This window comes from Lactuca sativa, chromosome 8 (assembly GCF_002870075.4).
Source record: "Lactuca sativa cultivar Salinas chromosome 8, Lsat_Salinas_v11, whole genome shotgun sequence".
Lineage (NCBI taxonomy): Eukaryota > Viridiplantae > Streptophyta > Magnoliopsida > Asterales > Asteraceae > Lactuca > Lactuca sativa.
The window spans coordinates 37593791-37609322 of record NC_056630.2 but is presented as its reverse complement, the minus strand read 5'-3'; the positions used below and the strand labels follow the sequence as shown (position 1 = coordinate 37609322).

The following is a 15532-nucleotide window of genomic DNA, read 5'->3' as shown; positions in this document are numbered from 1 at the left end:
TTTATGGAAATGATTTCGTTACATAAAAATGAAATTTTTTATTGGAAATTTGGGTTGTTACAAGTTGGTATCAGAGCCTTGGTTTGAGGGATTCGGGTATACTCTCGGGTGTGTCAGAACTCAAACTGAGGAATTTATATTATAAGTTGTTGCCACAAAAACTTCAAATTTTACACCACCACCAATAACAACAAGCTTGAAATTATAAGATAAGACGATGATAATGATGATAGGAATGAAATTGAGTTAGCTAACAAAGAACATGTTGCTACAACAATCGGTTACAATTCTGTTATGTATTTTTTCAAAATAGAATAAAACTGCATAATTCTTCCATGTTAACTCATCTATTAGTGAATAAGTACAACCAACTAGGAAATTTAGAATTTTGGATAGTATGTTTTACACTCAAATTTCATTAAAATAATAAAACCTATATCAATATACAATGATATTTGGTAAGGCTGAAGCTGGAGTCAACAACTTCCATGGAGGTTTCTTTTCCTTCATTAGAATAAGAGCTCCTAGTGGTTGGCATAAGATCCTTATTGATCAATTGGGACAAAAGAAAACTTGGGTTCAAAAGTGACTTTATTGATTGCTTATTCAACTTGAGAATATATGTACAATTTTTATTGCTTGTTGGCAAATTTTAGAGTTCCTTTAGATATGTAATACACTTTTTCCATTTGGAACAATTCAACGAACTTTCTTGCAGCCTCACCAAACATGGTTGCTTGAATTTGAGTACCCTCATAAACAACAAAAATGCCATAAGTTTCTATACTAAGACAAATAAAAAGATTTAGAACTTGAGAATATTAACTTACATCTTCATCACTTAACTCCAAAAACTATGAATAACACCCATTGTCGATAAAAGCTTGTGGCCTTTAAGCTATATTAAGGGAAAACTTCACTTAGGAATTTAATCAAACCTCTGATGTACATTATATGAAGCATTATATCTGAAAAGAAAATACATAGAAATTTCCATAGAATGAACCTGGTATCGTTTACAAACCTCTAATTAAATTGAAATAAAAATTAGAATCAATCTACTTTATTTTTACCTGATGCGCACACCAAGAACAAGTTAAAGAAGATGAAATCAAAAAACGCTTCAACTTCTCACGTGATTAACCAAAAAGATAAGAAAGAAAGGATGATAAAAATACATAACCTCCATTCTAAGTAGGATTGATGCATACACGCAATCAGTGTAGCTCTAACATCGAGGGATATGTGTAATACAATTTTTTTTGTAAACTTCCCTTGCTACATCCAAGAACCACCAATTATCACCAATAGCCAACCACCATCACTAGTTCACCTTCACAATGCAACAACCAGTACCGACGGAAGAAACATCCACCCACTAAAAAACCATTGAACCATCCTCGTGAACATCAAGCACCATTATCACTATCTGCTTCACGGTCCTTCAGTTGTTGCTAGCTACCAAAGGTACCACCTTCATCCCCCATTGCCACTGTAGACCATCCTCACTATAGTCCCATAGAACCACCTCAGAACAACCGGGAAAGCCATCGTTGGAACACTTCCATCAGACCCACACGCACCAAGAATGAAGAAGAAGAATGAATAAGGAGGTTGGTTCCTTTTATTTGTTGCAGCAAGAAGAAAACGTGAATTACCATCATCATCGCATTTTTAGCTAAACTAAACCACCGCCCTTTACTCCCCCTTAAACCAAAATGAAATAAGAAAAAGAACGAACAGAACATATATGTGTTTGATGGTTACGTTAAACTATTTACAACCAACCGATTTGTAAAAAAACAAGTTCAGCTAGATCATCGAACACTTTTAAACCAGTAAAAATGGCCTACTTGACCCTATAACGAGGTTTTGTTAAAAAAAAATAATAATTAATTTGTACAACTATAACTTAAAAAAAAAACATTTATCTATAACTTTCATCATTTTCTTTTATAATATCAAACACCTATAACTTTCATCATTTTCTTTTATAATATCAAACACCTACAATCTCCGATATAATATATACTTTTATAGACCTTAACTAGGCCTGACCATCGTGTCGTGTTCGGGTTGGCGGGTCAAAATATGTCAACCCAAACACGACCCATTTAAATATACAGGTCACGGGTTGGCGTGTCACGGGTTGGCAGGTTTGGAACATAAACCCATATATGACCCACGAACCCATTTATTTATACGGGTTCACAGGTTGGCGGGTTTGTGGGTTAGATTTGGGTTCGTGGGTCAGATTCCATAAATAAAATTAACAATTAAACATGAATAAATTCTTGATGGTTGATGCAAACATATCTAAATTTTAGACACTTAACTACTTAAGTCTTAAAGTCTTAAACATCCAAATGAAAATTAAAAACATTTATAGAAACATGTTCAATGCCTCAATCGCTTATACAGCCATATGCCGATACGCCATTTGATTTAGGGAAAAAAATAAGGAAAATCAATTGGTTACAAACTTACATACGACCTTATGAGGTAGGACCACAAGTCAAAATATAAATACATTTAAAAATTAAAAATATTTTTTTAAATTAAAAATATAAACAGGTTGGTGGGTCAACCCATTTATTTTTTGAGAAACTTATATATGACCCGTTTAATAAACGTGTTGGTAGGTTGGCGTGTTGAAAAATTCAACCCAAACCCGTTTATTTCGTGTCGTGTCGCGGGTCGTGTCGCGTGTCGTGTCGAGAATTGCCAGCCTTAACCTTAACCAGTTGCTTTCAAAATTTAAATATAAATCTTTGGCCATTTCTTTTATTCATTTGTCTATTATTTTGTCCGACGTATAGACATGTCATATTATTTTTTTAAGACATGTCCTCAAATAAATCCAATAAGAGGTTAAAGATGCGACTTCTTGCCAAATCTTCTTATTCTAATAAAAAAATAGTTTTATTCTCCTTTTGACATATGTCACCCTATTAGACATCTTAATCTTAATTAATGTATATTCTATTCTTCTTTTGCCATGTGTCATTCTATTATGTCTCTTAATTAATACATACCACTTGTCAACCTATGGATTTTTCATTTTAAATTTCAAATTTCTCTCTCTAAGTAAATTAAATTAATAACATTAATATAAAATTAATACAAATTATAAAATGATATAATTTCATATATTTATTTAAATCAATGATTATAATTTTATATAACTAATAAATTTTCTAATTAATAATTTATTTAAAATAATTGATTAATAATTTTAAATTTTTATTATAAAATAAAGTAGTTAAAAATAAATACGTCGTTCACTCACCAACCAATTCCCGCCGGGCGGAGAATACTAGTACTCCTAACTCCTAAGTCCTAACAACTATAAAACCCCATAATAGAATCCAAAAAGGTACAACTGTGTTCAAGAAACAGACAAAAACAAAAGTTAACAACAGCAACTCCGATTGACTATGGACGGAAAAAGCTCTAACAACACTGCCGGAAAGCCTATCCGGTGCCGAGGTTAGTTCTTCACCCCATGCTTCAGCACTCTAATTCCATGTTTTGAACTTGAAACGATCAAAAATTCTGTTTGAAAATGTTGAAACTCCATGTTTTCCTGAGAAATAAGCAATTATCTGTCGGAATTTTTGATTTCCTTGAAGAACTAATGGATGCATCTGTTGTTCACAGCTGCGATTGCTAGGAAACCAAGGGAGCCGTTGGTGATAGAGGAAGTGATAGTAGCCCCACCCAAACATCGCGAAGTTCGAATCAAAATCATATGCACTACACTTTGTTATAGCGATGTTACCTTTTGGAAATTGGAGGTATAGAGTCGTTGAACTTGAAATCAAATCACATTTTTGTCAAATTCAAATTCATCCGGTGTTTCGTTGATGTTAATTAACAATTGTTGTTTTCTCTTAAAGCATCCTCCTGCTATTTTCCCCAGAATACTCGGTCATGAAGCAATGGGGTAAGAATTCATCGAAATTAGTAATCTGCGATTGTCAAATCTTCTTCTTTTTTGGGAAATTTTAACCTGAAATCAGATTATACTCATCCTGTTTTCCTCCATCAAAGGATTGTAGAGAGTGTTGGTGAAGGTGTACATGAAGTTGTTGAAGGCGACACTGTGATCCCAATCTTTTTGCCCGATTGTGGTGAATGTACAGATTGTTTGTCCCAAAAAAGCAACCTATGTACAAAATTTCCTTTCAAAGTTTCCCCTTGGATCGATAGAGAAGAAACAAGCAGATTCACAGACATGAATGGAGAAACTTTATACCATTTCTTGTTCGTATCAAGTTTCAGTGAATACACAGTGGTTGACATTGCTCACATAACTAAAATTGATCCAGCAACACCACCAAATAGAGCTTGCCTCTTAAGTTGTGGTGTATCAACTGGTAATTAAATTTACTTCCTTTTTATTCACTGTTTATATTTATGACAAATTGATAACAAAATTAATATGCAAATTATATTTTCAGGGGTTGGTGCTGCTTGGAAAACAGCAAATGTGGAAGCTGGTAGTACAGTTGCTATATTCGGACTTGGTGCAATTGGACTAGCGGTATAATTATAACTCTGTTTTATAATTTATATATTTTAAAACTTTTGCACAAATTACATAAAAACTATATATTTTGCGCAATTTTGCTGTTTTATCACTTTACAGGTTGCTGAGGGAGCAAGGCTATGTGGAGCTAAGAGGATCATTGGTATTGATGTGAATCAAGACAAGTTTGAAATAGGTGATTTAAAAAAAAAAAAAAAAATCTTTAATAAATAATAGAAGCTTTTTTCCATGGTTTCTTTTATTACATTGATAATTTTTTATTTATTGTCAGGAAAGAAATTTGGAGTTACTGATTTTGTGAACTCACGTAACATCGGGGACAAAACTGTCAGCCAGGTAATTTAATACTTTATTTTAAAATTAAGATTTTAAATTCATAATGAAAATTTTTATAATATTAAAAAAATGTTTGTTGAAGCAGGTGATAATTGAGATGACTGATGGAGGTGCAGATTATTGCTTTGAGTGTGTTGGTTTGACTTCTCTTGTGCATGAAGCTTATGCTGCTTCTAGAAAGGTCTAATTTTTCTCCATATTTTTATATTTGAGATGTGAAATTACATTTTTGGACATTACATAAAGTTTATTTATCTTTGATTATGTGGATGTCAATCTTTAGGGATGGGGGAAAACGGTTGTGTTGGGAGTTGACCAACCAGGGGCAATGTTGTCTTTTAGTTCTTTTGAGGTACTTCACAGTGGAAAAACTCTCATGGGTTCACTTTTTGGAGGTGTCAAACCGAAATCTGATATTCCAATTCTTATAAAACGTTACATGGATAAGGTATAAGCAGAATCTTGACTTTTCAAACTCTTTTGAATGGAATCTAAGAATTGTTGATCTTTTTTAGGAACTACAATTAGATGAATTTGTGACACATGAGGTTGAGTTTGATGATATCAACAAGGCTTTTGATTTGCTTCTTGAAGGGAAGAGCTTAAGGTGTGTGATTTGGATGAAGAAATGACCAAAAGTCATGAATTGGTCATTGTTTTTTTCATAAGTATTACTTAACTATTTGTATTTGTGTTCATGACTATGTATAACCCAAAATTTATAAAATAAATAAATAAATATATAACCATGAGTTGGGAAAAACATATTTGAAGAGTTTATCTTGAAATTCGAGGAGATTTCACCTTAAAACAAAGGATAGATTCGTATTAGAAAACCACATAAAAACCCCAAAAGGGTTTTTGGAATGTTTGATTGTTCTTTTTGTTTTTTTGTGTGCAATTTAACATGGCTTGTTTCATTCATTGTTTTTTGTGAGCTTTTAGCTCTTTTTTTTTAAATAAACTAGAAAGGTTACCCCTGCTGCGCAGGGGCCAGAAACTTTCAATATTATTTCTGAATCGATAAATATGACAGACGTAGAAAGTGCAAAGATGAAAAGTCCGGAGTTTGCCCCAGACCGTTTTTTTTTTTTTCATGTTTTTATGAAAAAATGTAAAAGTTTTGACTGCAATGATCAGAAGCTTTAAAACGGTTAAAGAATTAAAAGGGTAGGAATTAGCAAATTTTTAGAAAAGGGATCAAAGTTCTCAAATCGTTAAAATTTTGTGGTCAAACTTTAAATATTAAAAGGTTCCTAAAAAGTGTAAAAATATTGATTGCAAGGACCAAAAATGTCAAAATAGGTAAAGAATGAGGAGCAAAGTGCAGAGACCATTTCTGCCAAAAAATATCCAGTTTACTATTCCTAAGCTTCATATATATATATATATATATATATATATATATATATATATATATATATATATATATATATATATATATATATATATATATATATATATATATATATATAAAATAATTTTAAAAGATTTTATTTTAAACAAAAAATTTATAATAAAAACCTACTTCAAATATATTTTGAGAACGTTTAAAAACTTTTAGTTTAGCTTTTTTGTTGTATGTTATTTTAAAAAGAGTAATCTTCATAAATGGTGTTTATGGTTTCTAGGAATATCAAGTTTAGTCTTTAATTTCTTTTCGGTCTTATGGAAAGTCCCTATGCTTTTAATTTCTATGGTGGTTGATCCCTCATATGTAAGAACTTAGTTTTTTTTTTACCTTTCTTAATTTCTTTTACATTTTCTTTTGATTAATTTTATATTTAAAATAAAAATAAATAAAATAAAATAAATACACTTACCCCACCTCATCCTACCTTACCTTATCGGACCTCCACCACCACTGACTATTCGTTACCGAACCACAATCATCAACCCACTGTCACCACCAGCTTCAAAAAACACTACAACCTCCATCATCCTCACCATCATTTAATATCATCATCCATCGTCACCATCACAAAACCACCGTGCACCACTATTACCACCATTGTCCACCATCATCCCAACTGTTTATCACTGTCAAACACCATCACCATCCACCTTGTCCACATATTTCCTCTCTTGTTGTTCTTCACTTTCTTTACTTGATTAGACCTGCAAATCAAAAAAAACCTAGAAAATTTCCCTAAATAAATCCAACAGATACTGAAAAGGAAAAACCCTTGGTTCTTTTTTGAGTCCGCCTTTTTGTTTATTCCATTGGTTCACTCTCCACAACCTGCAAGTATCACCCCAACATCTAGTGTATAGTGTGTATGTGTGTTCTCATTCAACAACAAAAGAATAATCCCCTCCTTGAATTGATTCCCATTTCTTCTTGAATCAATATAAAGATTTCTGATCGTATTCTTTTGGTTGTGTGTATCTAGGTTGTAGAAACAAATCATAGCCCCACCCCGCTTTTCATTCTCCAATTTTATGACAAATCGGTAAAAGAAACCGAATAAGGGAGGTTATGATGGTGTAGTGGAGGGTGTAAAGTGTTAGATTTTGGGTCTAAGAATATAAACATAAACTTGGATAATCCAAGAATTGTGATTGCAATAACTTTTCAAAATCTATGATTTTGACCCTATTGTTGAAGTATCACAATATTTGATTTAGGATAATCCAATAATGATAATGTAGAAGTCAGGCGACTCCCAAATTCGAAACGCATAAAAGTACCTTGTTGTTTTGTGTTTTTGAGAGTTTTCTGGAACATTCATCTTCCTTATATATAAAGAACATGGTGGTTAGAAGTTAGTTGTACACCAAAATGTCGCCAAAACAAGTGGTTGAAAGGTGGTTATAAGACATAACCAACTATCACATCATCAAGATGCCATAACCTATTTTTGGCGGGAAAATGTATGTTCGAACTCTTTTCTATTGAAGAAATTCATTTAAGTTTCAGGATACAAACCGTTAGAGCCCCAGAACCACCAATCTGTATTCCTGAGTTCATGTTTATCACTACGAGTGATCACCCCACACCTCCCATCTCAGATAGTAAAGTGAACTCAACCTGTCTTGATAGTAATTGTAACACCCATTTTCCACAATGGATTAGTTGAAGACCTTAAGGGGTCAAAGATAAGGTTTTTGAGGAAAACCTTATGCCACAACGTGGTGCATGGATGACCACGACGTGACATAGCTTGAAATGTATGTGTGTCTTGGTAGGTACCATGACATGGCAAGAAATGTGCCATGACGTGGTGGCTGATGCAACCCAAACCCATGATTTTTAGGGTTTATCCCATATTTAAGCATCTTAATTCATGGATTACATCTTCTCCATCAGCCTCCATCTTCTTATTTCAAAACCCTAGCATCTACGTATGATTGTGAGCTTGTTTTCTTGTTTGAAGTGCATGTTCTTGGATTTGGTGAAGCTTGAAGAATAAAGATGTGACAAACCTGAGAAATTCCATCACTAGTCACCGTTAGGAAATAATAGGAAAATAAATGTAAAAGAAAGCATTGTAATATTCGATTTTCAAGATAATAAGAATTGGATATGATGTTACATTTATTTGTTAAAAATCGTCCATTAGGCTCTAAAAATTAGTGATAAAAAAGTTGTGATGTTTTTCGATTCGGTTAACATAATTGGATAGTACTTGTTAACGTGATCTCAAGAATATAATATTCGTAAAATCCGACTCCGAAGGAGAGAGTTATGGATTTTATAGAAAAAAGAAATCAACCATGTAGTTAAAATTAATTATTTCAAAACGGTACTTAGAGATTGGTTGAGTTTTGACTAAAAGTTCAAAAAGGAGTTTCTTAGTACTCCTCGAGATATAAACTTTAGGAAAAAGTTTGTCAAAAATGGGATCCATATGAGTAAGTTATGATTTTTATAAAACCATTAATTCTTACCCCCGTTGGGCTCGAAAATGAAAATCAAAATCTGCTAAAAACCAAAAGGAAAATTGTAGTACCCGTTGAGAGTGTCATATAGATATAGAGAGGCTCTAGATTGGAGCATACAAAAGGAAGTTATGATTTTTGAAAAATCATTACTTGCGCATGAAGTGCATGCCTACGCACGTCGAGCACCTCCGTACGTTGCACTCCTCCCTACAAATTCGGACATATTGAGAATGACGTGGCTGAGTTTGGAGGTGACACGTGGCAACTTCATGTAGAGCCACGACGTTCACGTCTCGCATAGGAAATGCACGAAGCGCACCGCTAAAACTCGAATATAAATAGAAGGTGGTGCTATTAGGTTTCAACACACCTTCATTCACTTCTCTCTTTCTCTATGGTCCGTGTGCTACCTCATGGAGCGGTCCCCGGAGTTCCGAGCTCATCTTTACCCTACGTCAACTGTTTCAAACCCTAGCGTGAGTTCACGACCCCTATTTTATTGTTTTAAATGTTTTCAGGGTGAGAATACATGCTTATCAAATGGTTTTATAAAAATATTTATTTTATAAATGTCAAATCATTTTATAATAAGCTAGATGCCTTAGGATAATATAACTGTAGATACAATACCTAGTTACCTTATGTCTAAAGGTTATAATGCCCAATAATCTAGGTGTAGGTGTTACCTAGATGTTATAATGGTCAAATTCCTAGGAAACCTTAGTATCGAGCAGTTATGCTAGACAAGATTTAGGATATGCAAAGTACTTAGTTGTTACTTTGCTCAAATATCCTGTTAAAATAACCTTAATTAGGATATATATATATATATATATATATATATATATATATATATATATATAGATCAGATAATTATGAGATCATAAATATAATTATCAAATGCATATATATATATATATATATATATATATATATATATATACACACAAAGATAGTGTGATGTATGTATGTATGTATGTATATATATATATATATATATAGGGGTAATTATGGTAAGATAAAAGATTAAAAGATAAAAAGTATAGGGTTAATGTGTTAGGGAGTTGGTTATTCATCCAAAAGCCTTGATTAAATTCGGCATATCCACAATACCTATAATCATTAGTTTTGCGAGAGCTAGGAAGTTATATATAGATCTATACGGGGCCATGACAACCCCAGTTGTGATTGATAGCTATAATTTCGGTAGGATACTTTCCATAGAAGTTAATATTCGACGTCAGATGAAACGTCGTGATTTGGGGTATATTTACGGTCATAGCGTCGATTATAGGGGCTCACAATAATACATTAAAAATTGCCTTAGAGTTTAGATTACCATTAGGGACGCTTGAAATCGTAATTAAAATACGTTAGGATCGTTAGATATCTTAAAAAGATAGTAAATTAGGATGAATAAAAGATATCTTAATTAAAATACGTTAGGATCGTTAGATATCCTAAAAGAGATAGTATATTAGGATTAATAAAAGATATCATAATTAAAATATGTTAGGATCGTTAGATATCCTAGAAAGATAATAAATTATGATTAATAAAAGATACAATAATTAAAATACATTAGGATCATTACATATCCTAAAAATATAGTAAGCTGAGATTAATAAAAGACATCCTAATTAAAATATGCTAGGATCGTTAAGTATCCTAAAAAGATAGAAAGATAGGTTAATAATTAAGAAATGTTTTCTCAAAAAAAAGGATTCTTAAAAAGATTCAAAAATAAAAACTCGTGCACTCACCAAAATTATGTTGACTTTCAAAATACATGTATTCTTAGGAAGATGAGTGTGGATGACTGTCTCAGTAGTAAGGAGGTTTGCAATGGACTTGTTGAAGTTTAGTATCGGTTTTTACGAGTTTGTATCTATCTCAAAAACAGTGTAATACTTCAAAATCCTTATTCTAATAAAAGAATAGTTTTACTCTCCTTTTGACATGTGTCACCTTGTTAGGACTACTAATTAATGAATATTTTATTCTCATTTTGCCATGTATCACCCTATTATGTCTATTAATTAATGCATGCCACTTGTCAACCTATTAATTATCCATTTCAAATTTTAAATTTCCCACTCTAATTACATTAAATTAATAACATTAGAATACAAATAAAAATAAAATTAATACAAATTATAAAGTGATATAATTTCACATATTTATTTAAATCAATGATTAAAATTTATATAACTAAAAAAGTCTCTTAATTAATAATTTATTTAAAATAACTTATTAATAATTTTGAGTTTTTACTATAAATGTTTAATTAATTTTGTAACCGTGGTTCCCATGGGTTATAAACTAGTTCAATAATAAATAAATGTTTAAACTATACATTTGTGTTTGATTGTGCCCCTTGCCGAGATCCAATTATCCCTATGCCACACTGCTCAGTGTTTCTGCCAACAGCTTGGCAGGGTGTGACGAATTTGTATCAGAGCCTCAGGTTATTGCGAATTGGTAATTCCTTAGGAAATACGACTATAGCCTAGGGAATAAGAAATCTAAATTAGTCAAACCTAATAAAAATATTATTAATAATCACTGTATGAATAAACTACTCTTGTTGAGGTGTCTAGACTGGAAAAACTTGTCGATAAGGTTGTTAGATTTTAGAACAACTATATGCCAAAATGGTCCTGCCATTCGAATTTTCTTAGCCGACCAATCCTTGTATATTAATAGTAAACAAAGATAGGATTAAATAAAATACCCCAACCAAACATTAGTTATATAAAGAGTTGTGTAAACTCTTATAAATACACCCTCGTATCAAAAAGATTATCCATTCAGATCACAACTTAAGATTTTAGGTCAAAACAAATTCTAGGTTTAGTTAGTATTGCGGCCGACCCACAACTAGACCTAGAATGCACGACTAAGTTTTATTATACGCGTAGTTAAGAAATTAGGACAAAGTCTACGACTAGAAGATGTTTAGATCAATAGCACTAATCGACTCCCCCGAGGACTAGACCTGTATAAAGTGATACAACAAGATAAGTTAAGGATTTACGTCATAGAGTTCTTAGGATCGAGTCCGAATTACTACTCATAGAGTTCCGTTCATAACACAAGGATGATGATCTAGGCAGAGCTTACCCGACAGACCCTTAGGAGAAAATCACAATAGATCCAGTACTATATACTATATACCTATAATTCTATAATTATACATATTACGATTTTACTCTTATCTCTCTTAAACATCTAAACCTTTTGGATGTCTTATGCAGGGCATTCGGAGCAGGCGTGATTGTTAGGTGCATTTTATGCACCCATTTTGTAGCTGTATTTCATAAAAGTGCATTGCATATAGGCTTAAACTCATGCTTTTTGCATGTTTTTTGGGATTTTTCATGAGACAATTTCATTCACACATTTTGTACTCTATTTAATATGTTTAGTGAATGTGGAGCGTATGCATGTATAAGATCGAATCATAATCCGGTATAACATAATGACAAGGGTCAAGGGGGTTGCGTCCCCTTGCGAGGTCCAAGGGGCAGAGATCCTGACAGTGGAAAAAACCCTTCTTAACTCTTTTTCTTCAAAAACGAATACAAAACTCTCTGAAAATTTGGCTTGTGTTTTTGTGCCTATATACACCAGTATCCATTTGGATTGTATTAGGTTGGACTTCCTATAACACAGACATAGAGTGGAAATATCAGTTCGGAAAGTGAACTATACGATCCACAAGGAGTCCGGTTTCCACCATCACCCTAATATTCCCCTGACAAGTTACACTAACACAAGTTTCCATACTGATAGAGACAACTCTTGCTCACAATCGGGATGTGTATTCTTGATTAATTGGGGGGGGGGGGGGGGGGATTGTTTCATGGAAAAGTTCTAAAAGGAGACAGTGGCAGATTTGACATAGGAGTCTAAATATATTGCGGCAAGTGAAGCTGCAAAAGAGGCTACATGGTTAAAGAAATCCATTAGTGATCTTGGAGTAGTACCAAACAACAAAAAACCAATGAAGATCTTTTGTGATAACAATGGTAGAAACGCCTTGACTAAAGAACCCAAGGATGATGATGATTAAACACACAGTCAGAGGAAGTATCATTATGTTCGACATCATGTAGAAGATGGTGACATCATCATGACTCGGGTATTATATGAGGAGAATCATGTTGATCCATTCACAAATCCACTATCAAGAGAGAAACATGATGGTCATGCTAGGACCATTGGCATGAGATTAGATAGTGATTTGATGTAATAATTTAGTTGTTATTGAGTTATCATGAAAAAAATTTACAATATGAATTGTAACAATTTGATGTTTATTTTGAAGAGTCTTAATAAAGAGTTTTAGTTTTCTATCAAAATCTTGCTAATTCAAATATTTTGTTTCACTTCTGCATGTTTTGAACCAACTTCTAGAATATTTAATTATGCTCAAAACACCACAGTCGGTCACATTCTCAGGAGTGAATGTTGGTTTTAAAGATTGTCATAAGTATTGGTTGATTGGCCAAAGTGATTTGGGTATTGCAATAGAGATTGTGTTAATACTGCATGAGTACTTGAAAATAGAGATTTTAAGTATCGGAACAACCTGCACTTAGAGATTGCTTGATGGATCTAGTCACAAGTAATTCTTAAGCGACGATATATTTTATTCTTCAAACGAAGATACATATTGGGTTGTGTTTGCAAACTCTACTATGCATTGGTATGATCTAAAGCTATTCGTAGCTTGTATTTATAAATGGTATTTCCATGTATGATTAGAAGAGTAAGAAAAAACTATTTAGTCAAAGTTTATTTTCCCCTTATCATAACCCAAAAGCAATATCTATAGGCCCCTCGATGATTTGGTGCTAACATCTGACGTGCTTGGTCGAGCCCTGACTAAATTAATGTGTTCGATTTAGTTGTGAGATGTAATGTTAGAAATCATTAATGGGGAAAGAGAATGTTGACCAATGAGATTGAATCATATCCATGACTCATGTTCATATAGATATCATGAACAAAGGAATATATTGATCACTTGCCTAAGGGCCGAATTCTAATAAGAGTTTGGTAGTTGCATAAATGACTACTATTTATTGATTGTTAGTGAAATATTTGATTGCAAAAAGTTGACGACCTATATAAGTGGGAGACTGTTGGAAATGGTGTCAATGTCATTAATTGTTTTGGTAATATTTCTAATAACAACATGGGCCTTTTGGGTTGGCCTCATGACCCAAATGACATAAGTAAAAAGGAGAAAAATATTGTGTTAATTTATTAAGGAATTAATAAATTAATTAGAAATTATTATGATAAATTAAAAGGATTTAATTAATTAAAGAGGTTGAATATTAATTAATCATATGGATTAATTAGAATATTTCAGAACCTCTTGGAAGACATATTTGTTGGAAATAGGTGTCCAATGCCATAACTAAATTGGTATAACTTTGGGAATAATAACAAAGTCCCTTTTGAGTTGCCCCAAGAGCTAAAATAGCTAGAAAAGGATTTAAAAGAGTGACATAAATGGTTTATTAATTTATCATAGCTTGGTAAATTAATTAGAAACTTGTTAGAATTAATTTATAATTAATTTGAATTAACTAGAATTAATTAGAATAAATCAGGAATTAATTAAAAGTGTAGGGACTGAATGTTAATTATTCAAAAGTTAAGCAAAAGGAACATTCTGGAAGTCCTCATGGGGAGGATGGTTAGGGAGCTCTTAGAGCCTCCAATATTAATCCAGGTAACAGATAAGGTAAGCATTTGAATCAGGATTAAATCTGATTACTTAATTGATCTAAATCAGGATTTATCTGCTAGTTACCTCAGGTATATATAGACCCTTATAGCCTTAATAATTTAATTCCTAATATTCCCTACACTTAGAGAATCTGATTTTCTCAAGTGCTCTCTCTCCTTTCTTCTCAACTTTCTAGGGTTTTAGATTTTCGGGTGTGACGTATTAGAGACATTCTACTTATGGTGCTATCCCTTCCAAGTGATTGCAAGGAATTTAGGATCTTCAAAGGAATCAAAAGTAAATACGATTTTACTTTAGAGGTTAGTAATTCTATCCTTCTTTCTAGTTTAATTTCATGGTTTTGAAAATAGGTTGCTACAATAGTAAAATGTAGATCTAGGGTGCATGTATACTTAGGGTTATATTTGAATGCTTCTGTTGCCTAAATCTAGTGTAAAGATGCGTAGAAAACCCATCAATATTATGGACGATTTCTAAATCTTTAGGATAGGGATAGAGTTATTTTGAATCATATAAGGATAAACCCTAGAATTTGTATCTATCTGTGATTCTAATAACTAGCTATACGTAGACAGCTAGGGGAAACCCTATAGCCAGTTATTCTCTATTTAAAATTCATCCAATCTGTGTCTCTCTCACTCTCTAAATATAAAAATCACAACCTGATATTGTCATATTATATATAGGCATTATTTTAATACAATTTAGCTATATTTTGGTAAAATACAAAGATATTTGGTACTTATAATGATTAAATTGAATGTTGCAACCAAAAAGTATATTCTCAGGGAAAAGGAACTGAAATTGAAGAGAGTTGGATACTTGGAGGACTATGCTGAAAATAAAGAAGAAGAAAGATGAAGTCGTGCAAATTACATGCCACGACGCGACAATCTCAAGGCCATGATGTGGCCATTTTCCTTGACACAAAAGCTTCCCGAGACTTGGGGCGTACGTGTTTTAAATGAGGGCCATGACGTGGAGGTCTAATT

The 15532-nt window shown here is 32.6% G+C and overlaps 1 protein-coding gene across 1 annotated transcript; it reads left to right on the top strand.

The window, feature by feature from the left end:
• Positions 1-3317: 3317 nt before the first annotated feature.
• LOC111914323 (alcohol dehydrogenase-like 7) lies at positions 3318-5653 on the top strand. The gene is made up of 10 exons (XM_023910095.3): positions 3318-3489; positions 3661-3797; positions 3900-3946; positions 4054-4379; positions 4464-4546; positions 4652-4727; positions 4824-4888; positions 4974-5069; positions 5172-5336; positions 5404-5653. Exons 1-10 carry the CDS (start codon positions 3438-3440, stop codon positions 5518-5520), a joined length of 1164 nt encoding a protein of 387 aa, XP_023765863.1. The 5' UTR covers positions 3318-3437; the 3' UTR covers positions 5521-5653.
• The last annotated feature ends 9879 nt before the right edge of the window (positions 5654-15532 follow it).

What these genes read in the sequence shown, in the direction of transcription:
- LOC111914323 (XM_023910095.3), top strand. Translation starts at nt 3,438, where the DNA reads ATGGACGGAAAAAGCTCTAACAACACTGCCGGAAAGCCTATCCGGTGC. An exon ending in TTACCTTTTGGAAATTGGAG is followed by an intron (nt 3,798 to 3,899) that starts GTATAGAGTCGT and finishes TTTCTCTTAAAG; the next exon opens with CATCCTCCTGCTATTTTCCC. An exon ending in CTCGGTCATGAAGCAATGGG is followed by an intron (nt 3,947 to 4,053) that starts GTAAGAATTCAT and finishes CCTCCATCAAAG; the next exon opens with GATTGTAGAGAGTGTTGGTG.